General features: G+C 59.5%; 6 protein-coding genes across 6 annotated transcripts; 2 read left to right on the top strand and 4 right to left on the bottom strand.

The window, feature by feature from the left end:
- Window positions 1–338: 338 nt before the first annotated feature.
- Window positions 339–1,695, bottom strand: BTS1 (geranylgeranyl pyrophosphate synthetase; the record flags this gene model as incomplete). Its single annotated transcript, XM_066774131.1, has 3 exons — window positions 339–741; window positions 820–1,146; window positions 1,229–1,695. 3 exons carry the CDS (start codon window positions 1,693–1,695, stop codon window positions 339–341), a joined length of 1,197 nt encoding a protein of 398 aa, XP_066636698.1.
- A 1,201-nt stretch (window positions 1,696–2,896) lies between these two features.
- Window positions 2,897–3,654, bottom strand: SLS55_002649 (uncharacterized protein; the record flags this gene model as incomplete). Its single annotated transcript, XM_066774130.1, has 2 exons — window positions 2,897–3,550; window positions 3,646–3,654. 2 exons carry the CDS (start codon window positions 3,652–3,654, stop codon window positions 2,897–2,899), a joined length of 663 nt encoding a protein of 220 aa, XP_066636697.1.
- A 2,755-nt stretch (window positions 3,655–6,409) lies between these two features.
- TIM9 (protein transporter tim9) lies at window positions 6,410–6,794 on the bottom strand (the record flags this gene model as incomplete). Its single annotated transcript, XM_066774129.1, has 3 exons — window positions 6,410–6,604; window positions 6,658–6,727; window positions 6,787–6,794. 3 exons carry the CDS (start codon window positions 6,792–6,794, stop codon window positions 6,410–6,412), a joined length of 273 nt encoding a protein of 90 aa, XP_066636696.1.
- A 1,183-nt stretch (window positions 6,795–7,977) lies between these two features.
- Window positions 7,978–10,931, top strand: SAC7 (GTPase activating protein (GAP) for Rho1p; the record flags this gene model as incomplete). Its single annotated transcript, XM_066774128.1, has 2 exons — window positions 7,978–8,470; window positions 8,527–10,931. 2 exons carry the CDS (start codon window positions 7,978–7,980, stop codon window positions 10,929–10,931), a joined length of 2,898 nt encoding a protein of 965 aa, XP_066636695.1.
- A 4,208-nt stretch (window positions 10,932–15,139) lies between these two features.
- Window positions 15,140–16,762, top strand: SLS55_002646 (uncharacterized protein; the record flags this gene model as incomplete). The annotated part of the gene is made up of 1 exon (XM_066774127.1): window positions 15,140–16,762. The coding sequence occupies one exon, from the start codon at window positions 15,140–15,142 to the stop codon at window positions 16,760–16,762; it is 1,623 nt and encodes a 540-aa protein (XP_066636694.1).
- A 1,792-nt stretch (window positions 16,763–18,554) lies between these two features.
- On the bottom strand, window positions 18,555–20,504 carry SLS55_002645 (uncharacterized protein; the record flags this gene model as incomplete). The annotated part of the gene is made up of 3 exons (XM_066774126.1): window positions 18,555–19,047; window positions 19,365–19,907; window positions 20,119–20,504. 3 exons carry the CDS (start codon window positions 20,502–20,504, stop codon window positions 18,555–18,557), a joined length of 1,422 nt encoding a protein of 473 aa, XP_066636693.1.
- Window positions 20,505–20,506: the final 2 nt, after the last annotated feature.

The raw sequence follows: 20,506 nt of genomic DNA, 5'->3' as shown, positions 1-20,506 counted from the left end.
TAGTTTCCTTTCATACCGAAAGATTTGCTACACAAACTCGTGTGCGCGTATGTCCGTCCCTCCTCCATCATGCTGGATATCATATGTCACTCGTGACCATGCGCCAAAATGGCAAGCACCAAAAAAAAAAAAAAAAGGAACCCATTCAGATCCCTCCCACCTTTTGCCAAACAAAAAACCCCACCGAAATGCACGTCGTATCATCCAGATATCACGGTACAAGAAAATTGCGCTCCCACCGGTTTAATGGGAGATACTCGAAAACAAACACATGCTCCCTCCCTCTCTGCCCATTCTCAGACAGGGAAGATGAGAACAAACAACAAGGACAACAACACTCACTCCACCTTCATCTTCTCCAGAATCGCCCTCACGCCGTCCGCGCCCTCCTTGCCGCCCAGCTCGCCGGCGGCCGCCTCGGCCTCCTCGACGAGCTGTAGGGCCTTGCCGCGCAGGTCGCGCACGCAGCGGGCGCTGTACTCGAAGCTGCCCTTGCGCTCCATGTAGGCGACGGCGTACTTTTTGACCTCGGGGTCGGCCGTCTTCTGCTTGAGCACGTTGACGAGGACGAGGTTGGCCGGGTCGGCGCGGATGGCGTGGATGACGGGGAACGAGAACTTGCCCTCGGTCAGGTCCTCGGCGAAGCCTTTTTGGGCCGAGAGCCGCTCCGAGCGCAGGTTGAGGTGGTCGTCGAGGATTTGGTAGAGGAGGCCGATGGTGTTGACGAGGGGGACGCAGTCGCTGTGGTTTGAGAGGTGCGGGTTAGCGCTCTGTGGCCGTCTCCAGCATTTTCACTAATGGGAAAGAGGAAGCACGTACAGCTCTCGAGTCGACTCGGCCTGCATCAGCTTGATCGCCAGCCGGAACAGGCCGCCCGTCTTGTTGCCCACCATCTCTAGGTAGTCTGCCTCGCTCGGGCAGGTCAGAGTGTCGCGCCAGAACAGGTCCATGCCCTGCCCGCGGTGCAGATTAAGCAGCTCCTCGGTGAAAATGGTCATCAGGGTCGGGTTCTGCAGCTGGGACAGCGCCTGGAGGGCGAGGAAGTAAACGTAGTTTGCGCTGTTGATGGTCTGGGCGGTGCCGAATATGCTGTTCGCGACGGGCACGCCACGGCGGAGCATCGAGCTGTCTTCCACGTCGTCGACACTGTAATCCCCCAAAAGTGCGCAGTCAGTTTCTTGAAGGCTGCCGGCGCGGACTTGGGCAGAATCGGCATGGTTTGGCTTACAGTAATGATGCGGTGTGCAGCATGCCAACGACACTTGTGATTATCTCCAGCGACTTCTCCGGCACCTGCAGCCAGGCGTTGAAGGCGGCGATCATCTGGCTGCGAATGTCCTTGCCCGGGTGGCCATACAGGTACTCGAAGGGCCCCAGCAGTATCTTCTCCTTCTCGCTGGACCATCCAGAGCCCTTCCCGTATATCAACTCCTCGCCGATGTTCTTCAGCGGGTCGGGCGGCGGCGGCGTCATGGGGACAGGATATGTGTGGGTTTGTTGGGAGGGCGACAGCGGGGGAGAGAGCGAGGAGCCGCGCATTGAGGCGAGCGAATTCTTCTTGGACGACGAAATCCAGTCGATCTCGGAGAGCGGGCGCAGGACGGGGCGCGGGGGAGAGGCCTGGCCGGTGAAGATGCCGTTCGAAGAGGTGCGCGGCGGAATGGCGTTGGGTGACTGGAAGCTGTGCGCCGTCATGTTGGGGGGTAATTGAGCGGCCGGAGGACGGCGGCTGCCAGCTGACTAGGCTGCCGGAACCAAGGGCGGAGCAGTGTTTCCGAAGAAGGCGCGATCTTACGCTGTCTCGGGCTGTGGTTTGGCGGGCGTGTGATCGTAGGCGTCGCGGGGTTCCTTGGCCCGACGGAGTCGAAGCTGCAGTGGAGGCTGCGCGGCAGGACGCGAGACAAGGGCGCTTGGGAGACGCGGCGAGGGAGAGCGGAGCTTGAGCGAGCGGCCGTGTGCGGGGACTGGTAGAAATAGGAGGATACAGGAGCGCGTGGTGCTTGACTCTCGACCCCCTCAGTCGAGCAACGCGCGCGCATGGATGACGCCGCTGTCACATGCAGCCGCCGATTGATCTGCGCTGCCCAACATCAACCCATCACCCCAGTTATCGTGACATGCTCGCATCACCGACCACCCCGGGCTTTGTCACAAAGTCTCTTTTGCTGCCGGCCCGTACGAGCGCGCTGCGGGTCAGTCCAGGCACAGAGCGCCCTTGGGCTCCGCGCCCGAGCGCTGCAAAAGACTCGTAACATTATTTGTCTTGGGAGGGTCGCGTTTCCACCGGCGCCGGTCGGCGCGTACCGTCGTTGACCCCGGAAATGGCTGCCTGCTCGGTATGCTCGGCTCTCGACTTCTAGCGGCAAGATGTGTCGATGGTACTGTGGCTGCTGGTCAGTAGAGCGCTTCCCCCGCTTTTTTGTGGTCCTTCACTAGTGCCTTCCCCGACGGTTTGGCGCCCTTGGCAAGGCCAGCGAAGTCCTGAGCCGTGCATTCCAAAGGCATCCAACTAGGGTAAAAGTAGCTAGTTGCTCATTCCGGTAGTCCAGGCAGCAAAAGTGCACGCTTGTCTAGAGCACCGGGTACAGCTGCAATATGACTGGTTAACTGGTACTACTTTTGCAGTTTCTAGATTGCAAGGGATATCTCTCGATGAAGTGAGGGATGCGGACCATCGTATAGTGCTGTCCCCTCCCTGGCTAGGCAAAGGTTAAGTCAAGACAAGACAAAGTCCCCTAGTTGATTATTGTAGATGGGATAGTTGAGAGCGTCGTCGGGAATGGAACTGGAACCCCAACTTCCTGAGCAGTCATGGCAATACGTGTTTCCACCTTGCACGAGAGTAACCACCTTTCACGGTAAAGTCATACCGCAACACCACCCCAACACCTCACACCTAGCCACCAATCCTCATCATCCCCTCCAACCACGCCACACCAGCCTGCACCCCATCCACAACAACCACCCTCCTCCCCTCCTCCTCGCCCAACTCCTCCACGCACGCCTCCCTCACCATCTCGTCCATACCCGCCATCCCCGCGCACCCCAAACACACGGCCCCAACATCGCCCCTCCCCACCAACCTCCTCGTCGCCTGCACCATCCGCCTCCTCACCTCTTCAGCCTCGACCTCATGCAGCTCCGTCGCCATCAACCCCGTCGTCTGCGTCCCCGCGAACCTCTTCCCGCCCGCCTCCACCCCCAAAAGCCGCGCCACCGCCCGCCCCAGAATCTCCTCCCACACCTTGCCCGTGCTGACGATGCCGAACTTCTCCCGCGGCGGCGATGACGAGACGATTTGCAGGGCGGTGGCGACGCTGGCTTCGAAGATGCCGGTGACGGGCTTGGTGCTACTGTCGAGGACGGCCAGCTCGGCCTTGAGCGCGGCGACGAGGGGGTGCGGCGAGTAGCAGGCGACGAGGAAGGCGTCGTGGGCGGCCAGCAGCGGGCGCAGCGCCGGGAAGCAGTGCGTCGTCGAGTCGGCGGCGTCGCGCTCGTTGTTGATTGAGGGAGGGCCCGAGGGCGCGGTGAAGAAGGTGTAAGTCGTGGACTGTGATTTGGTGTTGTTGCAAGATTAGATTCTGGAGTGATTTTAAATGGAATTCTTTCTTTCTTGTTATTCTTTTCTCTCTATGGAAATATGACTATGGCCATGATGTTGGATCGGGCGACAGCGTCTAATTGCGGTCGAAAATGGCACTTGTGTGTATTTGCATTGTCAACTTGCATGATGGGCGAAACGTACATCGTGGAAAGCCAGGGCCTCGACGAGGGGCCTCAGACCCTCGGTCATGGAGGCGGTGGAATTAGGGTTGATGATCAGGATGGAGCGCTTTGATGCCGTCATCTTGGTGGCTGCTGAGTGCAGATGGATGCTGCAAACGGTGGAAAGAAGTGCTGTTTGCTGCCCGCCAATCAGACGAGCCGGCAGCTCGGGATAGTCAGCAGCAAAAGCGTGGCGTCTCCGGGGAGCGGTGGATGCTGGCCATCTGTTGTGCTGGTCCTCCCCCGCAATCCGGCGCAGAGAAATTCAGCGATCCCTGCGCAGAGCTCCGACACCGACCTGGGTAGGTACACCGCCACACCGATGATGTCACTTCCCATCCTACGCCCTGACCGGCAGTAGCGCGTCTGGGCGTGCAGCCTTTCTCCTGCAAACCTGCTGCAGCACCAAGCCTCAATGCCTGGAAACCTGACCGTCGGTTCGCGCACAGCCTCCAGCTATACTTTGATATTGTTTCACCAGATTGATATCGGCGAGCACAGACAGGGATTATTTGCTCTTTCCTGCTGATCTTATTGTTCGCATGCATTAATTGCCCCATCATCACTTAATGCCGCCTGTTGCTGGCACCGCACGCAAAAACAACCTCCGTGAGCACACGGTTGCAGAAAAAGCAAGGTGAAGGGTATCATTATCGTAGTGGGCAGCTAGCTAAACGGAGGCATTGTCGCCCCAAACCCACGCTGCAATCCCTCCCGTTCTGCGTATTACTGCACCTCCGGCTTCCCCGTCTGCAGAGTCCCTGCTGCCCAAGCATGGCGCGCGTGAAGGCATGAAAATCGTCATCGAGTGTTAGGGATGGATCGTGATCTGGCTATTTCGGGGGTTTCCAGCATTGAGGATGGAGAGGCGTGCATGATCATTTGCGGGGTATCCAGTGGTTTGCCTGTGCTCTGCAGTGGGCTGTCAGCTTAGCTCAGACGCGGCCGCATAAGAAGCCGTGTTTACTGACCCTCCTCAACGCCTTGGATTCGTCAGACGCCGGGCCATTTGCTCCCATCAGCGGAAGCAGCTGAATTTGCCCAGGCTGAAGCGGAAAGGCGCCCTGCGCACGCCGTTCTTGTCGACAATAACGCCGCCGCCTGCGCATCGTTAGCAATGCCATGGCTGGAGTTGCAAGGGCGCGTGCTTACCGCCGTGACGGCCACCCCAGTGCTTGGTCCACATCAGACCCATGTTGTTTGGTTGAGTTGTTTGAAGGTTTTGCTGGAGACTTGGGGCAGATTGCTTGAGGCTTCGCGAGGTTTTGATAATGGCGAGCAGGTAACCGGTGAGGCACGGAACACGTCAGGCGGGTCCGCTGGTTTTAAATCCAGGTGCCAAGGGCGCGGCAGCGCTTGCTAGGTGGCTAGCCCGTTGATCACCATCGAAGCTGTGGCTGAGCAGCTGCGCTGTGGCGGTGGACAGCAGCCCCTACCTCGTCGGCCAACCGGTTCCTGGCCATCATGGGAGGCGAGCCTCTTGACAGGCGGCGGCGGCGGCTGCTGCTACGAATCGCGTGTTTCGTCATACGTACTTTCACGTGGTTGGTGCTCGACTAGGTAGGCTCAACAACAGGGCAGAGCACGCCGCGCGCTAGACCCTTCTCCGGCCGCGAAAGCGCACTGCAGTCCATCGCCCGGATGGCTGCTCGGGTGCCGCCGTTCAAGCGAGGCGTTCTGCTGCGACCGACATCGTAGGTAGATTACACCCACGTCAATCGGTACCGTGTCCCAGCCGGAGGCGCTCCGTCGGCAAGCGCCCTCACCCGCGTTCGGAGTTCCGCTGCAAGGATTCAGCGTCCCGGGCGGTCGAGACTCGTCGTCAACACGCTAGACGATCCATGAGATTAATATAATGCAGTGAGGGCCTGTCTCTCGTGACGAAGCAGGCAGCCCCCTTGGGCGACTGCTTAATCAATAGCCGGTCATGCAAGTCCGCCCATCTCGGCCGTCTCGTACGTAGCGTAGCAGCCGCACGCGAGACGAGCGTGCTGCCCGTCTCATGAAGCATCTTGGCGCCGCCATATTGTGACTTGCAGAAACATCCAGCCCCTCCCGCTCGTCAGTGCTTGCTGATCCTCGACCTCAGGCCGTGCGAATACGCGGCCTCATGCCTGGTCGCGCAATTGGTGCGATATTCGGTCGGAGATTGCTTTGCGGGAAGACTGTGCCACTAACAGCTTAATCGACCACCAGACGATCCCACCGTGTGGGTTGATCCGCGAAAGCCACAAGCCAGGGTGCTTAGATCGCACTTGTTCCAGGCACCGCACTGCCAGTTGACCGTGCGGTATCAAAACATCACGAGGCCGATTGCGGTTTTCGGCTTAGTGCCAGCTGCCTGACAACGTTGACACGCCTGCCGGCGGCGTCCACACGGCGCCAGCGGCATTGGATGTACTGTACAGGCTGCAGTCAGACGCGCACAATTGATACCGGCCGGTAAGCACGGGGTTGGCTGGGACCCGGCTGCACTTCTGAGAGGAGACTGCTATAAATTCATGCCGGTTGTGACCAGTCTGTCCGACGCAGGCGTATCCAGATATAGACCATAACGCCTCCAACAGTATTTTAATTTTGTTTCCTTCCTTGCCCGATGATATGCTACAAGATCCGCAACGGGGTGGCGCAACGCGCGACGCGTCTACCTGCCGGGGAGGGCACCGGACTGGGCCATGGCGGCGTTCTGCTCCTGGAAGCGGTTGCCGAGACGCTCAGAGCCCTTGAGAATCTTGTCGACGCACTTCATCACGCAGCCCTCCTCGCGCGAGCCCAGCGACTTGGTGGAGAAGTCGTTGATGCAGTCGTCGAAGCAGCGCTGGACGAGGTTGGAGTACATCTGCGGCGCCAATTAGCAAGCGGGGCCGGGGGAGACGCCATCGCGCAGCGCACCGTCATGAACTCCTTCATCTGCTTGCGCTCCATGCGGCTCTGCAGCTCGCGCTGCTCGGCACCCGTAAGACTGCGGCGGCACCTGTTAGCAAGACGCGGCCGCGGGCTCGGTGCACGGCTGGGGCTCACCCGTCCATTGTTGCAGAAGCTTGCTTGCGCGAGTCACGAGACGGCCAGCTGTCACGGATTGGGCGGGGCGATGATGCGGTGGTTGCGGTGTGCTGGTCCGGTGCGTGGGTGCGGAGGGATTGGAGTGTGCCTGGCTTCGAGCTTTGATAGTCACAACTTTTCGGGCCTGACGTAGCCCACGGGGCGGCTTGGCTCGGCGCGGCCGCGAACCGCCTGATGAGACGCGCTGCGCTGCTCGAACAGAGCAACAGACCCTGACAGAGGCGATTAGCGCGGCCAGAGCACGGCCTGGCGCTGGAGACCTGGCGTGCTGCTAGGCTTGGACCGCGCCCACGAGGCAGCACGCCCCGAGGGGACCGCGGAGCTCTGCGCGGCCACAGGCTGGGGCTCTGGCTGGGGCGGCAGCGGCTCGCCAGCGCTCTGCATCTGTCGGCACGCCGCGTCCACCACGGCTCCCAGCTAGCAGGCCAGGTCCCCAAGTCTTATTTTAGCCGTTGCTTCTCCTGCTCGACTGCCCAAGCTCCCCTGGCCTGCCCAAAACACCAACGCCCGCCGCCGCGCACTCGCTCCCGCCACAGCCTCCCTCTGCGCTGCCAGCCCGGCGCGTGCTCACTCTGCTGCAGCGTCTCTCGTATTAGCCTGGGCGCCGACGGGCAACCTAGGGGCTTCCTCATCGGGAGACACGCAGCATCAGCCACCCAGCAGGTCCTGCCTGCGCTTCTTCTCGCACACACCCAGCGTCTCCCTCCGATCCTTTCCTGGACCAGCCGCACGTCTGACCCTGGCGCCCTGCGACGAGCCACCAGCATATATCATCGCATTACATCACCCGCGCCCGCGAAAACTCGCGTTTCCTCACGTTTCACGACCTCCGACAGCAACGGCCGTCCTGCAGCCGCCGCCTCACACCCAGGCTTCTGCCCTCCCAGCCAGCGCGCTGCACCCGCACGCCCTGCGCGCCGTCCAAGCCTCAGAGCCCGGTCAGAGCCCGCTGCGCCTCAGATCCCGCCGCCCGTCTGCACGAGCGGCCGCATTGTCAAGCCGCGACTCGTCCTCGCTTCGCCTTCGCTATTTTAGGATCCGCCTGCCGGTACTCTCGCGAGCCTCCGCCTGCCGCCATTGCGACCACACCAGCACTCTCCGTCCCCAAGAGCGAGAGGCGACCCGCCCTCGTCGCAGCAGCCTGCCGACATGCCGCACCAAGCCCAACCCAGCGGCTCGGGCGCCCGCCAATGGGACCAGCCGCAGCCCGTGGGCAGCCAGGCCGGCGACGTGCCCTCGAAGCGCGACCTGACTTCGTGGTGGAGACAATTCAAGCGCGGGAATCCGAAGAAAGACGAGGACAAGGGTGGGTTCCTCCACCTCTGGAGGCGCATGCGGACGACCTTCGTCAGGCTTCGCATTCGCGCCGCGGCTGCTGTCAGTCGGCAAATCGGCCGCCTGGCGAGAGCCGTCTTCCGGCCCCTCCAGATTGCCTTTAGCGCTGTCACTTTGTGTCGTGAGCTGATCTCTTTCTACTACGCAGAGCCAGAGAAGCCCCGGGGCATTTTTGGGGTGCCTCTCCAAGACAGCATCAAGTATGCCAACGTCGCAATCTCTTTGTTCAATGAGGAGGGCGAGAGCTACATCTACGGCTACGTGCCCATTGTCGTCGCGAAATGCGGGGTTTTTCTCAAGGAAAAAGGTGAGTCTTAGGCCTCCCAAGTCATGCGCCGTCTTCTAACAAACCGGTGCGCGTAGCTGTTGACGTGGAAGGCATCTTCCGTCTGAGCGGGTCCGAGAAGCGCATCAAGGAGCTACGAGAGGCCTTCAACTCGCCCGACCGCTACGGAAAAGGCCTTGACTGGACCGGCTACACCGTGCACGATGCCGCCAATATTCTCCGCCGCTACTTCAACCAACTGCCCGAGCCCATCATCCCTCTGGAATTCTACGAGCTGTTTAGAGATCCGCTGCGCAACCATCAGGCCCAGGCCGTGGGCCCAATGGATGGCCAAAAAGAGAGCATTGGAGAATTCGACATGGACAAGGCGATTCGAGTCTACCAGAGACTCATCACGGAGTTGCCTCCCCTCAACCGTCAGCTTCTCTTGTACATTCTGGACCTTCTCGCTGTCTTTGCTTCCAAATCCGACCTGAACAAGATGACGACTGCGAACCTTGCTGCCATCTTCCAGCCTGGAATTCTGTCCCACCCCACTCACGACATGGCCCCGCCCGAGTACCGTCTCAGCCAGGATGTGCTGATTTTCCTCATCGAAAATCAAGACAACTTCCTCATTGGTATGCAGGGTACCGAGGCCGATCCTAAGACGGTGGAAGAGGTTGAGAGTGGACCCTCGACCCCATCCGGAAAAGCTCCAACTACACCGACCCGCTCCAAGACCACCATCGGCAGATCGTCATCGAATGCTAGCGCCGGTGCTGAAAGTGTCCGCAAGCAGGGAATGATCAGGAGGAATGTGTCCGTGTCGTCCAGGAAATCGAAGGCTTCAAACAACATAGCCACTCCGAGCCCAGTCCAAACGCAGTTTTCAAGCGGCGTCCATAGGAGCAATACGGTGCCGTCCAAGAAATCTCCGGCGATCGCCGGAAAGCGGTTCTCCCGAGATCACAACGAGCAAAGTCCAGGCGCTCCCAGGTCTCCCGCCGTCGCCTCGATTTCCATCGCAGAGCCTGCCAAGCCGGTTGAGGCCTTCGGCCCTCCCACGAGGCCTTCTCACATGATTACGGCACCCTCAAGTGAAGATACCACTCCCTTGGCGCCCCCAGCAAGCGTGACTTCCTCGACCGGGCTTCTGCCCCATGGTCCAGCTCCGTACACAACTAGCCTTCTGCCTCATAACCAAACCCCGCAGAAGTCTAGAGGTGAGAGCTCTGATCGAGAGGCTTCAGGATTCCGTTCTTTCTCAAGCATGTTCCAATCGTCGCCCCATTCGGATACCGAGGCCAAGGAAAAGCGCAGGCCCAACAAGCTGCAGAAGAAGCGCGCTCCGAGCACCAACCCAAGCGCGGCAAGCTCCACCAACTCGCTCCATGGATCTCACGTGGGAGGGCCACCATCTCCACTTCCAGGGGGAGTTGCGGCAGGTACGCCAGTCAAAGACCAAGGACCTCATATTGCACCGATAGCTGAGAATTCACCCCCAAAGGCAACAGCGAGCGCTAACCCGCTCGAACCCAGCATGTCACCCAGCGCATCCATGCGTTCGCATTCAACCGTCTCCGGCGGTTACTCGGAAGCTGAGCATGGAGACGATGCCTCAAGGGCTGAGGGCGCTGAGAAGGAAAGGAAGCATGGCTGGCGCCTTTCTCACAGGAAGGAAGGCTCCAAGCCAGTGAACGAGAACAATTTCGGTTCTGTCTCAGGAGCCGAACAGAGCATGAGTTCGGTCAGTTCCAAGGGCGGCCGCAAAAGCTTGAGTCTTGATCCCATTGAAGCCTCAAGTTCGAATCCCGCTTGGAACGAGAACAGGGACGGAGACAAGAAGAATCCTTTTGATTGGTTCCGGGGTAAGATCGCCGAGCGAAAGGAGCGGGAAGAAGCCAAGCAGCGTGCGAAGAGTCCACCCAGCAGTATCGCCGACCCGAGCTCGCCTAGCTCTGAAAGGTCCGGGCATCGATCAACATCCAGCCTGGCCGCCTTGACACATCATCGCAGAGGTCGCTCGGTGGAACAGCTGCCTCGGCCCATGCAGTCGTCGCCGCCGATTACCCTGCTCGAGGCAAAGGAGGAAGCGAAGCTGGCGGGCCTCACCCCGCCCAAGATCGAGTCAGAGGAGGTTACGCCGACGCAAACGCCGGGTAGTGCGAGCACGGTTCCTTCCACCGCTCCGTTAGCGACAGTGAACGCGGCGACTCCGGAGGTTCTTCCCGTGGAGGGCGGCGGCCCGGTGCCTGCTATCACAATGCAAGGCGCGCCTGTCCCTCATATCTTCGCGCCTGCCCCGACGTCGCCTCCTCCTGCGGTACCTGCCCAGGCTGCACCTGCCCAGACTGCGCCCGCTAATGCGGCACCTGTTGACGCGGCACCTCCTGCTCAGACAGCACCACCAGCTCAGACGGCACCCGAGGAAGGGTCTACGGTCTCGCGCCCTCAGTCGCCGAGGCAACAGCAAACAGTTCGGTCCATGCTGGACGTCTAGTCTCCGGGGAGCGATTGGTCTTCCCTTCCTTCCCTCTTCTCTCTTGTGAATATAGCTCACGCTGTTTGAATTTCGGGTTTTGGCGAGACGCTTGAACCGGGGAGAGAGTTGGATTTCGGCTGCACCTCCACTCCGGTCCTGAAGGGTGGTGGTTGTGGTGGCTCTTGTCTTTTTCCTTTTTCCCTTGTGTTTCCAACGTGCGATTCGCGGTCATTATCCCTTTTGCCTCTTTCTTTTCATTTTATTATTCTTGCGTGGCGGAATCTTTTTTTCGTTTCTGCATGATGATGAAAAAGGGAAGAGAGAGAGAGAGATGGATGGAGCGCGGCGTCTTGGATGCTTCTTCTTCTTTTTTTGTGTGTGTTCCTCGAGCGAGAGAAGAAAGCTGGATGACGATCAGGGTTTCGAACGAAGAAGCGAGCATAAGGGTTTGAGCATTATTGAATCATTTTGGCCCCGGGGTAGTAGTACTAGTAGTAGGGGAGGGGGAAGGGGACGGATAGGGAGGGAGGGAGGGAGGAGAAAAGCGCGGGAGCTTTGATCAGGGTGCGGAGGGAGAGGGAGAGAGTTGGCCGGGCGAGTAATTTAGGAGAGGTAGTTCTCTTTTTTTCTTTCTCCTTCCTGCTAGGAGGATCGTCACGAATGTCTTGGCATCTCGCTGCCGTTTCTTCTTCTTTTGGTTTCGTGTCTCTTGCTTCGAGAGTCGTGAACGAAATCGGCAGTAATGGTGTTGGTGGTGGCTGTTGTGGTGGTCGTTGTTGTGGACAGATAGGGTTGTTGGGATGTGGTTGGGTTGGGGGAGAGGTAGGCGAGAATTTTGGGTTTGTTTTTGTCTCGGGGGAACGGGGAAGACGCGGGCTGATGTAGGGCTGGCTGGGGCTGCGCGGGAGAGAGCGGGTTGAACGGCCAGGGAGGATGGAGGAGGGGGGGGGGAGGGGAGTGTGGGCGGACCAGATTGTTGGTGCATTGGTGCTGAGGAGGGAGGGATGGATGGAGGGGGCTGGGCTGGGCTGGGCTGGGCTTCTTCCGGGGACGCCGCCGTTGTTGTTGAGGGTTCGTAGTAGGGCAGGTACCTACATACAGGCAGGCCCTTTTTTTTCTCTGGTGGTCCCCTCCTCCCTTGCTTCATCGCTTGGACTGCGTGTGTGTCATTCTACCTGTATGTAAACTGTTGGTGCGTGTGTTTGTTATAATTTTTTTTTTCTTATCCAATTTGTTTCGCATTAGATGAATGACATCACGAGAGAGGGAAAGAAAAGTTTCTTGCATTCCACTCTATCTACTCGACTTCTTGTAAATTGTTCATGACGATGAAACGTGTGCGAAGAGGGAAAACTTTTGCTCCCTACCGTACCGTCCCGTCCATCATTCTTCTCCCAGTCTTATTCCCGCCCCGCCAATGGTAGTTGGGTGGCGCGGGCCCGGGGGTGTGGCTCCGTCCCCCCTCTCGAACAGTGAGAAAGCGATGGGAAGGAATTATTACACCAACCATTCTTTGCTCTTCTCCCCCCACCACATGGCCCGCGGAGGAGGAAGACGAAAGGCCCGATGCAAGATGTGGATGGTGGCGCTCCGGTTGCCAGAAAAGGCTCGGGGAGAGAGGAAACTCCGGTTTCTCACTCTTCTCACGTAGGATGGATGATGCCAGAAGGGTTTGTCTTCCTTTCCTTTACTGTTCAGCTGCAGCCCGTAGCATGTGATACGAAGTGACTGCGGCATGGCGTTCATTGCGAGACATTGTTTTGGCCGGTCCGCTCTCACGCTTTCTTCTTCTCTGGCGTTCTGGTGGTGGCGAAGGCTTAGGTGTTCCCTTTCCTGTCCTCCTTTTTTTTTTTTTTTGGTGGAGGGCTGTTTCTCTCTGGAGTGCCTCCGGAAACGTCACCGCCAGCAGCGGGATACGGGGTACGTGCCGGGGGAGTGGGGAGTGGGGATGGAGGATGGAGGAAGAGGGGGGAAGATAGGCGCGGGCACGAAGGAATGTAGGAACCGCCTCGAGCGGCCTTCCATCAGAGGCGTCTGGTTCTCCACACAGACACAGACACAGACACACGAGGATGAGAAAAGGGCGGGATAGCGTACACGCTTGCGGGCGGCATGGCGGTCGAATCGGTCAAGCCGAGCACCAGGTTCGATAGGTAAGCAATTAGGGGGCGCGGTAGATACGATTGGAGACGCGCCGCCTTTTTCTTCTTTTACACGGACGACGCCGGCGATGCAGTGTGTTTGTGAGTTCGTGATAGGGATGATGACGATTGGTGGGTGGGGATGGAGATGCAGATACGGGAGCGTAGAGGGGAGGCTTAGCACTTTCTGGATCGTTCGGATACGAAGGATGGACTGGTGGAAGGAATGGCTCGATCGTGGCATCCGTGCTTCGCTTTTGCTCATCGTTCCGGGAAGAGTGGAGCCATGCGCTCGAAGGCTGACCGTTTCGGCGTCAACTGTACCAGGGATTGGGCTACGAAGAGGAAGAGGTTGTTATGCGCATTGATAGATGTAGTCATCTTCACGAGTCGTGCAGGGCTGCTGCGATGGAGTCCGCTTAGATGAGGAACACGAAGCCAGTATATTCGCTACACGCGCACGACGATAGGAAGCTTGGTGGAGGAGGAACAGAGCGCGGTGCCCAGACGGCTGGTAGAGACGAGGTCTCGGAAGTCAGCGCAGCCGTGAGGAATCATGGCATGGCAAGACAGCGGCAGCGTCAGCTCGGCCATGCGTCCAGCCAGTCAGACGGGCTCTGCGCCACGGCCGCGGTGACAAACGCGACGGCCACGCAGCGATCAGCGGCGCCGGCCAGGCCCACATGCAAGCCTCGGACGATCAGCAGCGAACCACGCCGCCCGCCCGCCCGCCAAAGCGCTTCACTTCCAGGGCTGTCGGGCGGCGGCTAAGAATAGCAACCCATACACAACCTCGCCCTGCCGGCTTCGTACACTGCTATCTGATACCGGCGGTGATGAGCTGCGCACACCAGTTGCACAATCGCCAGCCAGGGCTCGTTGCCGTCACCAGAGCGGCTGCAGCTGCGGCGACCGTGGGCTCACAGGCTGCTGGACGCGCCTCGGCCGCGCACGAGCTCGCTCGCTCGGCTCACAGTGGCTAGCCGTCTTCTGTACCATTCGCTGTCGTTCTCCTTGCCTGGCCCACGAACCAAGCCATCTGAGACACCGCGTCAACAGCCGTCAATATCAGTGCCGCGTCTTGAGAGTGCGTCGGAGCCTTCTCCCGCACGATATATTGCTGCCGAAATCCAGGGCCCAGTCCGCTGGGAGCCTGACGGACGAGGGGACGAGCAGCCAGTGCTGTACAGTGTACACAGTACGGTACACAGTAGAGCCCGTGTGTCGGGTTCGGCCGGGCTTTTGGGTGCAAGTGGGGTCGCTGCGGCGGTGCGTTGGGTAGGTCGGGAGCACGGCAGCAGCGGGTGTGACGCTGCGCCTACTGTAAGCAGAATGGTCGAGCTGCGCCTGCTTCCCGCGACGCTGCGCATGCTGGCCTGCCCGTGGACGGGATCAACATGGATGGAAAGGGATAGAGGCTAAAAAAGTCAAGCTTCGGTGTTGCACGCCTGCTTTTTCGGCAGCGGGGTCGGGCAGCTGCGAACGTCATACGCTCGTATGCTGGGGACTGTGACGACAGAATTGATAACGGGCGTGTTTTAAGGGGATCCGCCTGCTTTCGGGCCTTGTCGTTGGCGTGAGGTGAGCGGTTTCAACGCACGGTAGCTCCGCTAGCTGTCGAGCGTGGTGGCTGCGATGGCGCGCGGAACGGTGCTGAGCAGGGGGCAAGTGCGAACGGCCAAGCCAGTGACAGCTGCTGGATCCTGCCCGTATCGACCACCGCCGCAGTCGTCCCGCCCAGAGGCACATATCCGCCATATCTCCTGCCCGTTTCCCTCCCGTCTCTCACCTCGCCCGCTCCCAATCTCCCCCGCCCACGCGCCCCACGCTCGCTCTGCCTGCGCCCGTATAAGCAATATCGCACTCGCTACACAGCTGCCGCTTTCGCCGCGCCAAGTCAGGCAAGCCACCGTTGCCCGCCTGTTCGTCCTTGCTGTAAGCCTCACCACGGCCCGCCCGCCGCCGCTCGCGCACTCGTCGCTGACTGTGGCGCCATGTAGACATTAGCCGTGCGATCGCATATCAACCACCGCTCTCCCGCTTTTTGAGCCGCTCCCGCCACTTTTCCGCTCCAGACCCTTCAGGATGCCCTCTTTCCGGACCTTCGTGCTGCTCGCGCTGCCGCTCGCCAATGCCGTCGTGCAGGCCGAGCAGCTGCAACCAACCGGGGACTCCCCTGCTCTCGGCAGCCAGGTCGAAGAGCTGCTCAACGTCGTCCCGGCCGACAGCCTCCCGGCTGCCCTCCGCAACCCCGAGCACCCCGCCTTCCAGGACCCCAAGTACGAGGACGACTGGGTCCAAGTCGAGGCCCTCTACGACGCCGATGCCGCCCAGGTCGAGCAATTGCAGAACGAGCTGAGGAAGCGCCAAGACACGTCGATCAGCGCCGCCGCCAGCGTCGCCGCCAGCGCTGCGTCCAGCGCCCCCGCAGCGACTTCCGCCTCCGCCGAGAGCTCCACGCCTGCCGAGAGCTCTGCCCCCGTCGAGAGCTCTGCTGCAGAGAGTTCTGCAGCCCCTAGCACGGCCGCCCCGACTAGCTCTGCGGTCGTGGAGACTACGTCCGCACCGTCGAGCACGGCGCCGGAGACGACCGAGTCGTCTGCTGTTGAGACCTCTGCCAGTACGTCTATTTCCCCATCGTCCGTTGCCACCACCTCCGCCCCCTCCACCACCGCCGAGCCGTCCGAGTCGTCTACAGTCGAGTCTTCGACTTCTTCTGCACCCGTGACCAGCGCGAGTGCGACCACGTCGGAGGCGTCTACCTCAGGTGCGTCCACGTCCAGCACAGCTGCTCAATCCTCCTCCCCTGAGCCGTCCTCGTCCGGCAGTGCCGCGACGACCACCACTTCGGATGCCCCGACCACGAGCGCGTCTCAATCTGCGAGCACGTCTCAGTCTGCGTCGAGCACATCCGAATCTGGGGCTCAATCCTCCACCCAATCTGCTTCGGCCAGTGACTCATCCGTGTCTTCTTCTGCAGCTACTTCTACCACTTCTGCTGCGCCTGTCACCACTACTGAGACCGAGACTTCTTCTGCGCATGTGGAATCAAGCACTGACCTTGAAACCCCTTCGTCTACAGCTGCACCTAGCACTGTCGCGTCTACTGTCCTTTCCACCACCACCCAAGAACAGAGCACCGAGGCTACCACTGCCAGCACCACAGAGACCTCCACCTCGACCGAGGCCGTCGTCGTGCCCGTCGAAGTCACCTCCACTAACACGGCTGGCGAAACCGTCACCGTCACCTCGTCGGCCGTCGTCGGCGCCACGGCTAGGGTGACCGTCACCAACAGCGAGGGCCGCACGACCACCGCCGCCGGCGTCGTCGTCGAGACCACCAACTCTGTCGGCAGCACCGTCACCACGACTTCGGCCGCGAGCGCCTGGAAGCCGACGAGCTACTCGTCTGGCCAGGTTATCACGCGCACGAACTCGGCCGGCTCTACCCTCAAGACCACCTACACGGGCGGCGACGTTGATCAGCCTGTCAGCTCGCTCGTTCTGTCCACCACCACTCTACCCGACGGTCAGCGCAAGACCCTCACCAGCTACGCCACTGTTAACGCAGCAGCCGCCACGGCCGCTGAAAGTGGTTCCGCAACCGTTAGCGAGCCTAGCCTGCAGACTGGTGCGGCTGGTCGGTTCGCCGCCGTTGAGGCTGCTGCTGCCGTCGCTGGTGTCGCGGGTCTGGCGTGGATTCTGTAGAGAGGAAGCATGTTCTATCGTGCCTCGATCTCACCGACCTTTACCCTCTGTACAACTGTTTCGACCGATTGAACATTCTGATCCTTAATAATTTCCAACACTCCTCTGCGTACTGGGAGGGTGTGACGTTCCTTTTATGCATAGCAAATGGCGCTTTTGGATTTCCTGCATTCAATCCACACTCTTTTGAGTTGGGATATATCGGCAATTTCGTTTTGCAAGCGAAGCAATAAAGGGAACTGGTAATGGGAGGGACTTAGTTTCCTCCGAAGGGTTGCTTTTCAAAAAGTTCTGCTTTCCGAACCATACATGCACACATGCACACACATACATCACGACGATTTACGAGAAAAACCAACTCCTCTGTCTTTCTTCGTATCACAACGGGGAATAGGGGAGAAGTCTGGTTTTTGACATACAAGACGCCGGTACATTTGACGTCATGACGATCCTTACTAGTAATACATATTTGGAAGGGGTGGTGATGGGGGATAGGAAGCAAAGGGAATGTACTTCATATTAGTGGCGTGTGGCCTGGAGTAAGAAATATTCGAGAAAATGAGGCTCGTACTGTCGATGTCGATCGCAAATGGTTTTTTGGCACTGAATGACCTTTGATCATGTCATGATGTTGATATTGACAGGCACTCCGCCGCTCTCTACCCGTTCGTCCATATATGTGATAGGAAAACAGGTAATTTTGTTGGAGAAAGGAAGGGTCTGGATGGTTTACAAGAACGATATGCGAGCGAGCAGGTAAAAAGAACATGTATACATACCTGTCTGGCTGTGCCCTTCCTCCCTCCATACTCCAATGACAGAAGATTTGAGCACTCTGAAACCCACAAGGGACGATGTACTCATCTTACATGGGTAGTTGAATCCGAGATCCGGCCGCAAACATTCTCATTTAAAACTCACATTTACGTCCGGATCTCGGATTCAACTACCCATATAAACATGGCGTAACATCCCTACCAAGACCCAATTCTTGGATATATACGCATGACATGATCATATTCAAGAAGAGGGGTTCCGACCTGCACTGTTCAAGTCGCATCCTCCTGTTTTGTTTCTTTTCCTCTGCACGCACGCACGCACGCACGCACCATGTTTTGTCCTTTTGTTTTACACTTCCTGCTCGAACATGTTCTTATCTCTCTCTCTCCTCTTGCAAACGCCTCGAAGCGAAGCGCGCCGGGACCCGTCCTCTGTATGTGTCTTTTAGGGAGGTTCAGTCGGCAAGGAAAGCCAGCGAGCCACGCAAAACCCACATGTCAATGGAGGGCACAACCGTACCAGAAGACCAAAGGCAAGAGGAAGGGAGAGGGAAAAAAAAAACACTCTTCTCACACATGTTCTCTCTTCTCTCTCCTTCACGTGAATTTTGCATTTTTCGAACGCTCTCTCAGAGCCTGTAGTGAATCTCGACCCCCATACATACGTGTACATACATCAAGACAGCGCAAAAAACAGAGTACTGCTACCCCAGCCGTGCTTTTTTGGAATCGTCGACTCTTCTTCGAAAAAGAACCCGCTCAAAGCCACGAGGAAAAGGAGCAAAGGGAAAGAAACAAAAAAACAAAAGGGAACACATAATCGTCATCGTTTACAAAACAGTTCCCCTTCCTACCAGCCCTTTGCCCTGCCCTTCCCCGACTGCCCGCCCCCTACCTCTCAAAGTGTTGGCCAACATTTCCGTCATCATCCCCTGCCCTGCCCTGCCCGTGCCTTCTTCTTCTTCTTCTTCCGCATGCCGTCCACCACCGACAACCACCCCCGACCCCTCCGCTCATTGCTCCAGAATCTTCACATACGCCGCCAACTCCGGAAACGCGGCTCTGAACTCGGGGCCCAGGCTCCAGTTGTCGATGTTGCGCAAGTGCGCCTCGAACGCGGGATTGATGACCCACTGGTCCTCGTCGTCGTCGCCGTTCCCATCGGCAGCATTGCCGTTCCCGTCGGAATTGCTGTTGGCGCTGCTGTTGCTGTCGCCGCCGCTGATGGCATCGCCATCCGCCGGCTTGGGGGAGCCTTCGGAGGTGATGGAGGAAGCGGGAGGAGGGACGGCCGTGGGGGCGGGCGAGGCTTCAGTGGCGGGGTCGATGGGGATGCCGCCGGGGGTGGTGTTGATGCTGCCGGCGGCGGCGACGGACGAGGCGGGGAGGAGGCAGTCGCGGGGGTTGTGGGGCCAGTTGAGCGAGAGGGAGGTGGTGTAGGGGATGAAGAAGTTGTCGAAGGCTTGTTGCGGCTGGTCTGCGATGATGCGGTCGCGGAGACGTGGCCTAGAAGGGGGAAGTCAGGCATGATTCCATCAGAAATGAGTGGGTGCGGGTGGGAAGGGTATGGGAATGGAGCAGACTAAAGTCCGGCAGAGGGCCAAAGGTCGGATGGAGGCTGTGGTATGATTGGAGTATGGAAGAGGACGGATCTCAGACGGAGTTGAGGGCGTTCATTGTGTACTCACCAAGGTATATAGTCATTCCATACGGGGTGCGGGGTGAAAAGCTGGCTTGGACGCGGGGTCATCCAGTCGGGCAGACGCTCATAGTTCTCCTGCGTTGGCTCGATCTGCCACCGCATCAAGAGAAACATCATGTACAGCACCGCGACCCGCTCCGGCAAACCCGAGATGTCGGGGAATGTACGCAGAATGTCGGTGAAGACCTTGGACAGAGGGTGCGACTGATCGTTCTTGTCCGGATTCAGAAGGTACGAGAAGTCAGGATACGCCGGTCCGACAAGACCTTTCAGTGGCGCACCCTCGGCTGCCTGCGCATGTCTCTCTGCCAGGAAGTCAAGCAAGAGGCTATCCAGAGGACATGTCGCGTCCAGGCTGCGCGGCAAAGTGTTCCACGCCTCCATCGGGCGACCATTGAAGTCGAGACCAGAGGACTGCATGCCTTCGGGCCCGCCGTGAGGCAGGCCATTGTTCAACTTGGCCCGGTTGTCCAAGAGGAAGTTTACGCCCAATCGCTCGTCCGAGTTTTGGCCAAATTCGAGGTCGGGGTGTATGTTGCTGCGGGGCTGGTCGTAGGGCGGCTGCTGCGGGTGCCATGCACGAACATGGCTTGTGGGCGGCACGCCAGGGAAAGCAGCGCCCCAATTGCGGCCATTGGCGCTCTGGCTGGTCGGCGAAGAGGGGCTGGTCTGGTCGTGGGGCGGTTGCGGCTCCTGTACCTGGGGAACGCCGTGTTGGTAGGCGCGCTGGTCGGGGATTTGCATGTGCTGCTGGGCTCGCGGATCGCCGGCATCGTGGGGCGGGAGCTGCAGCGGGCTGCGCTCGGCGGCGGCCGCCAGCTCTGCACCGGTCAGAAGTCAGCAACAGCAAAAATTTTGCAGCAGGGCGGCGGGACGTGCCATTGAGCCCGTGAGTGCCCAGAATGGGCTGGATGAGGCTCATGACGGACGACAGGCGGCGGCGGATGTCGTCGTTCTCGGCCTGGACGGCCTCCTTGGCGCGCAGGGCCATCTGCAGCTCATGGTAGGGCTGCTGCGACTCGAGCTCGCGGATGCGGCCGTTCAGGCGCTCGATCTGCTGCTTGGTGCGCTCGCGGATGGCGCGCTGGGCCTCGCGGTCGTTCTGCCTCTTGCGGGCGAGCTGCTCGGGCGTCAGGTTGGCGACGCCGCGCGACGAGGGCTGGCCCGAGGTGCGGCGGCGTTTCGCGGCGGGCTGCGGGGTCGAGGCGGCGTTGGGGGCATTTGGGGCAGCGACGGGCGGGCTTTGCGCTGCTGTGTCCATGA

The sequence above is a fragment of the Diplodia seriata genome, assembly GCF_021436955.1.
Source record: "Diplodia seriata strain FDS-637 chromosome Unknown scaffold_2, whole genome shotgun sequence".
Lineage (NCBI taxonomy): Eukaryota > Fungi > Ascomycota > Dothideomycetes > Botryosphaeriales > Botryosphaeriaceae > Diplodia > Diplodia seriata.
The sequence above is the reverse complement of the archived record's forward strand: the minus strand, read 5'-3'. Positions and strand labels throughout refer to the sequence as shown.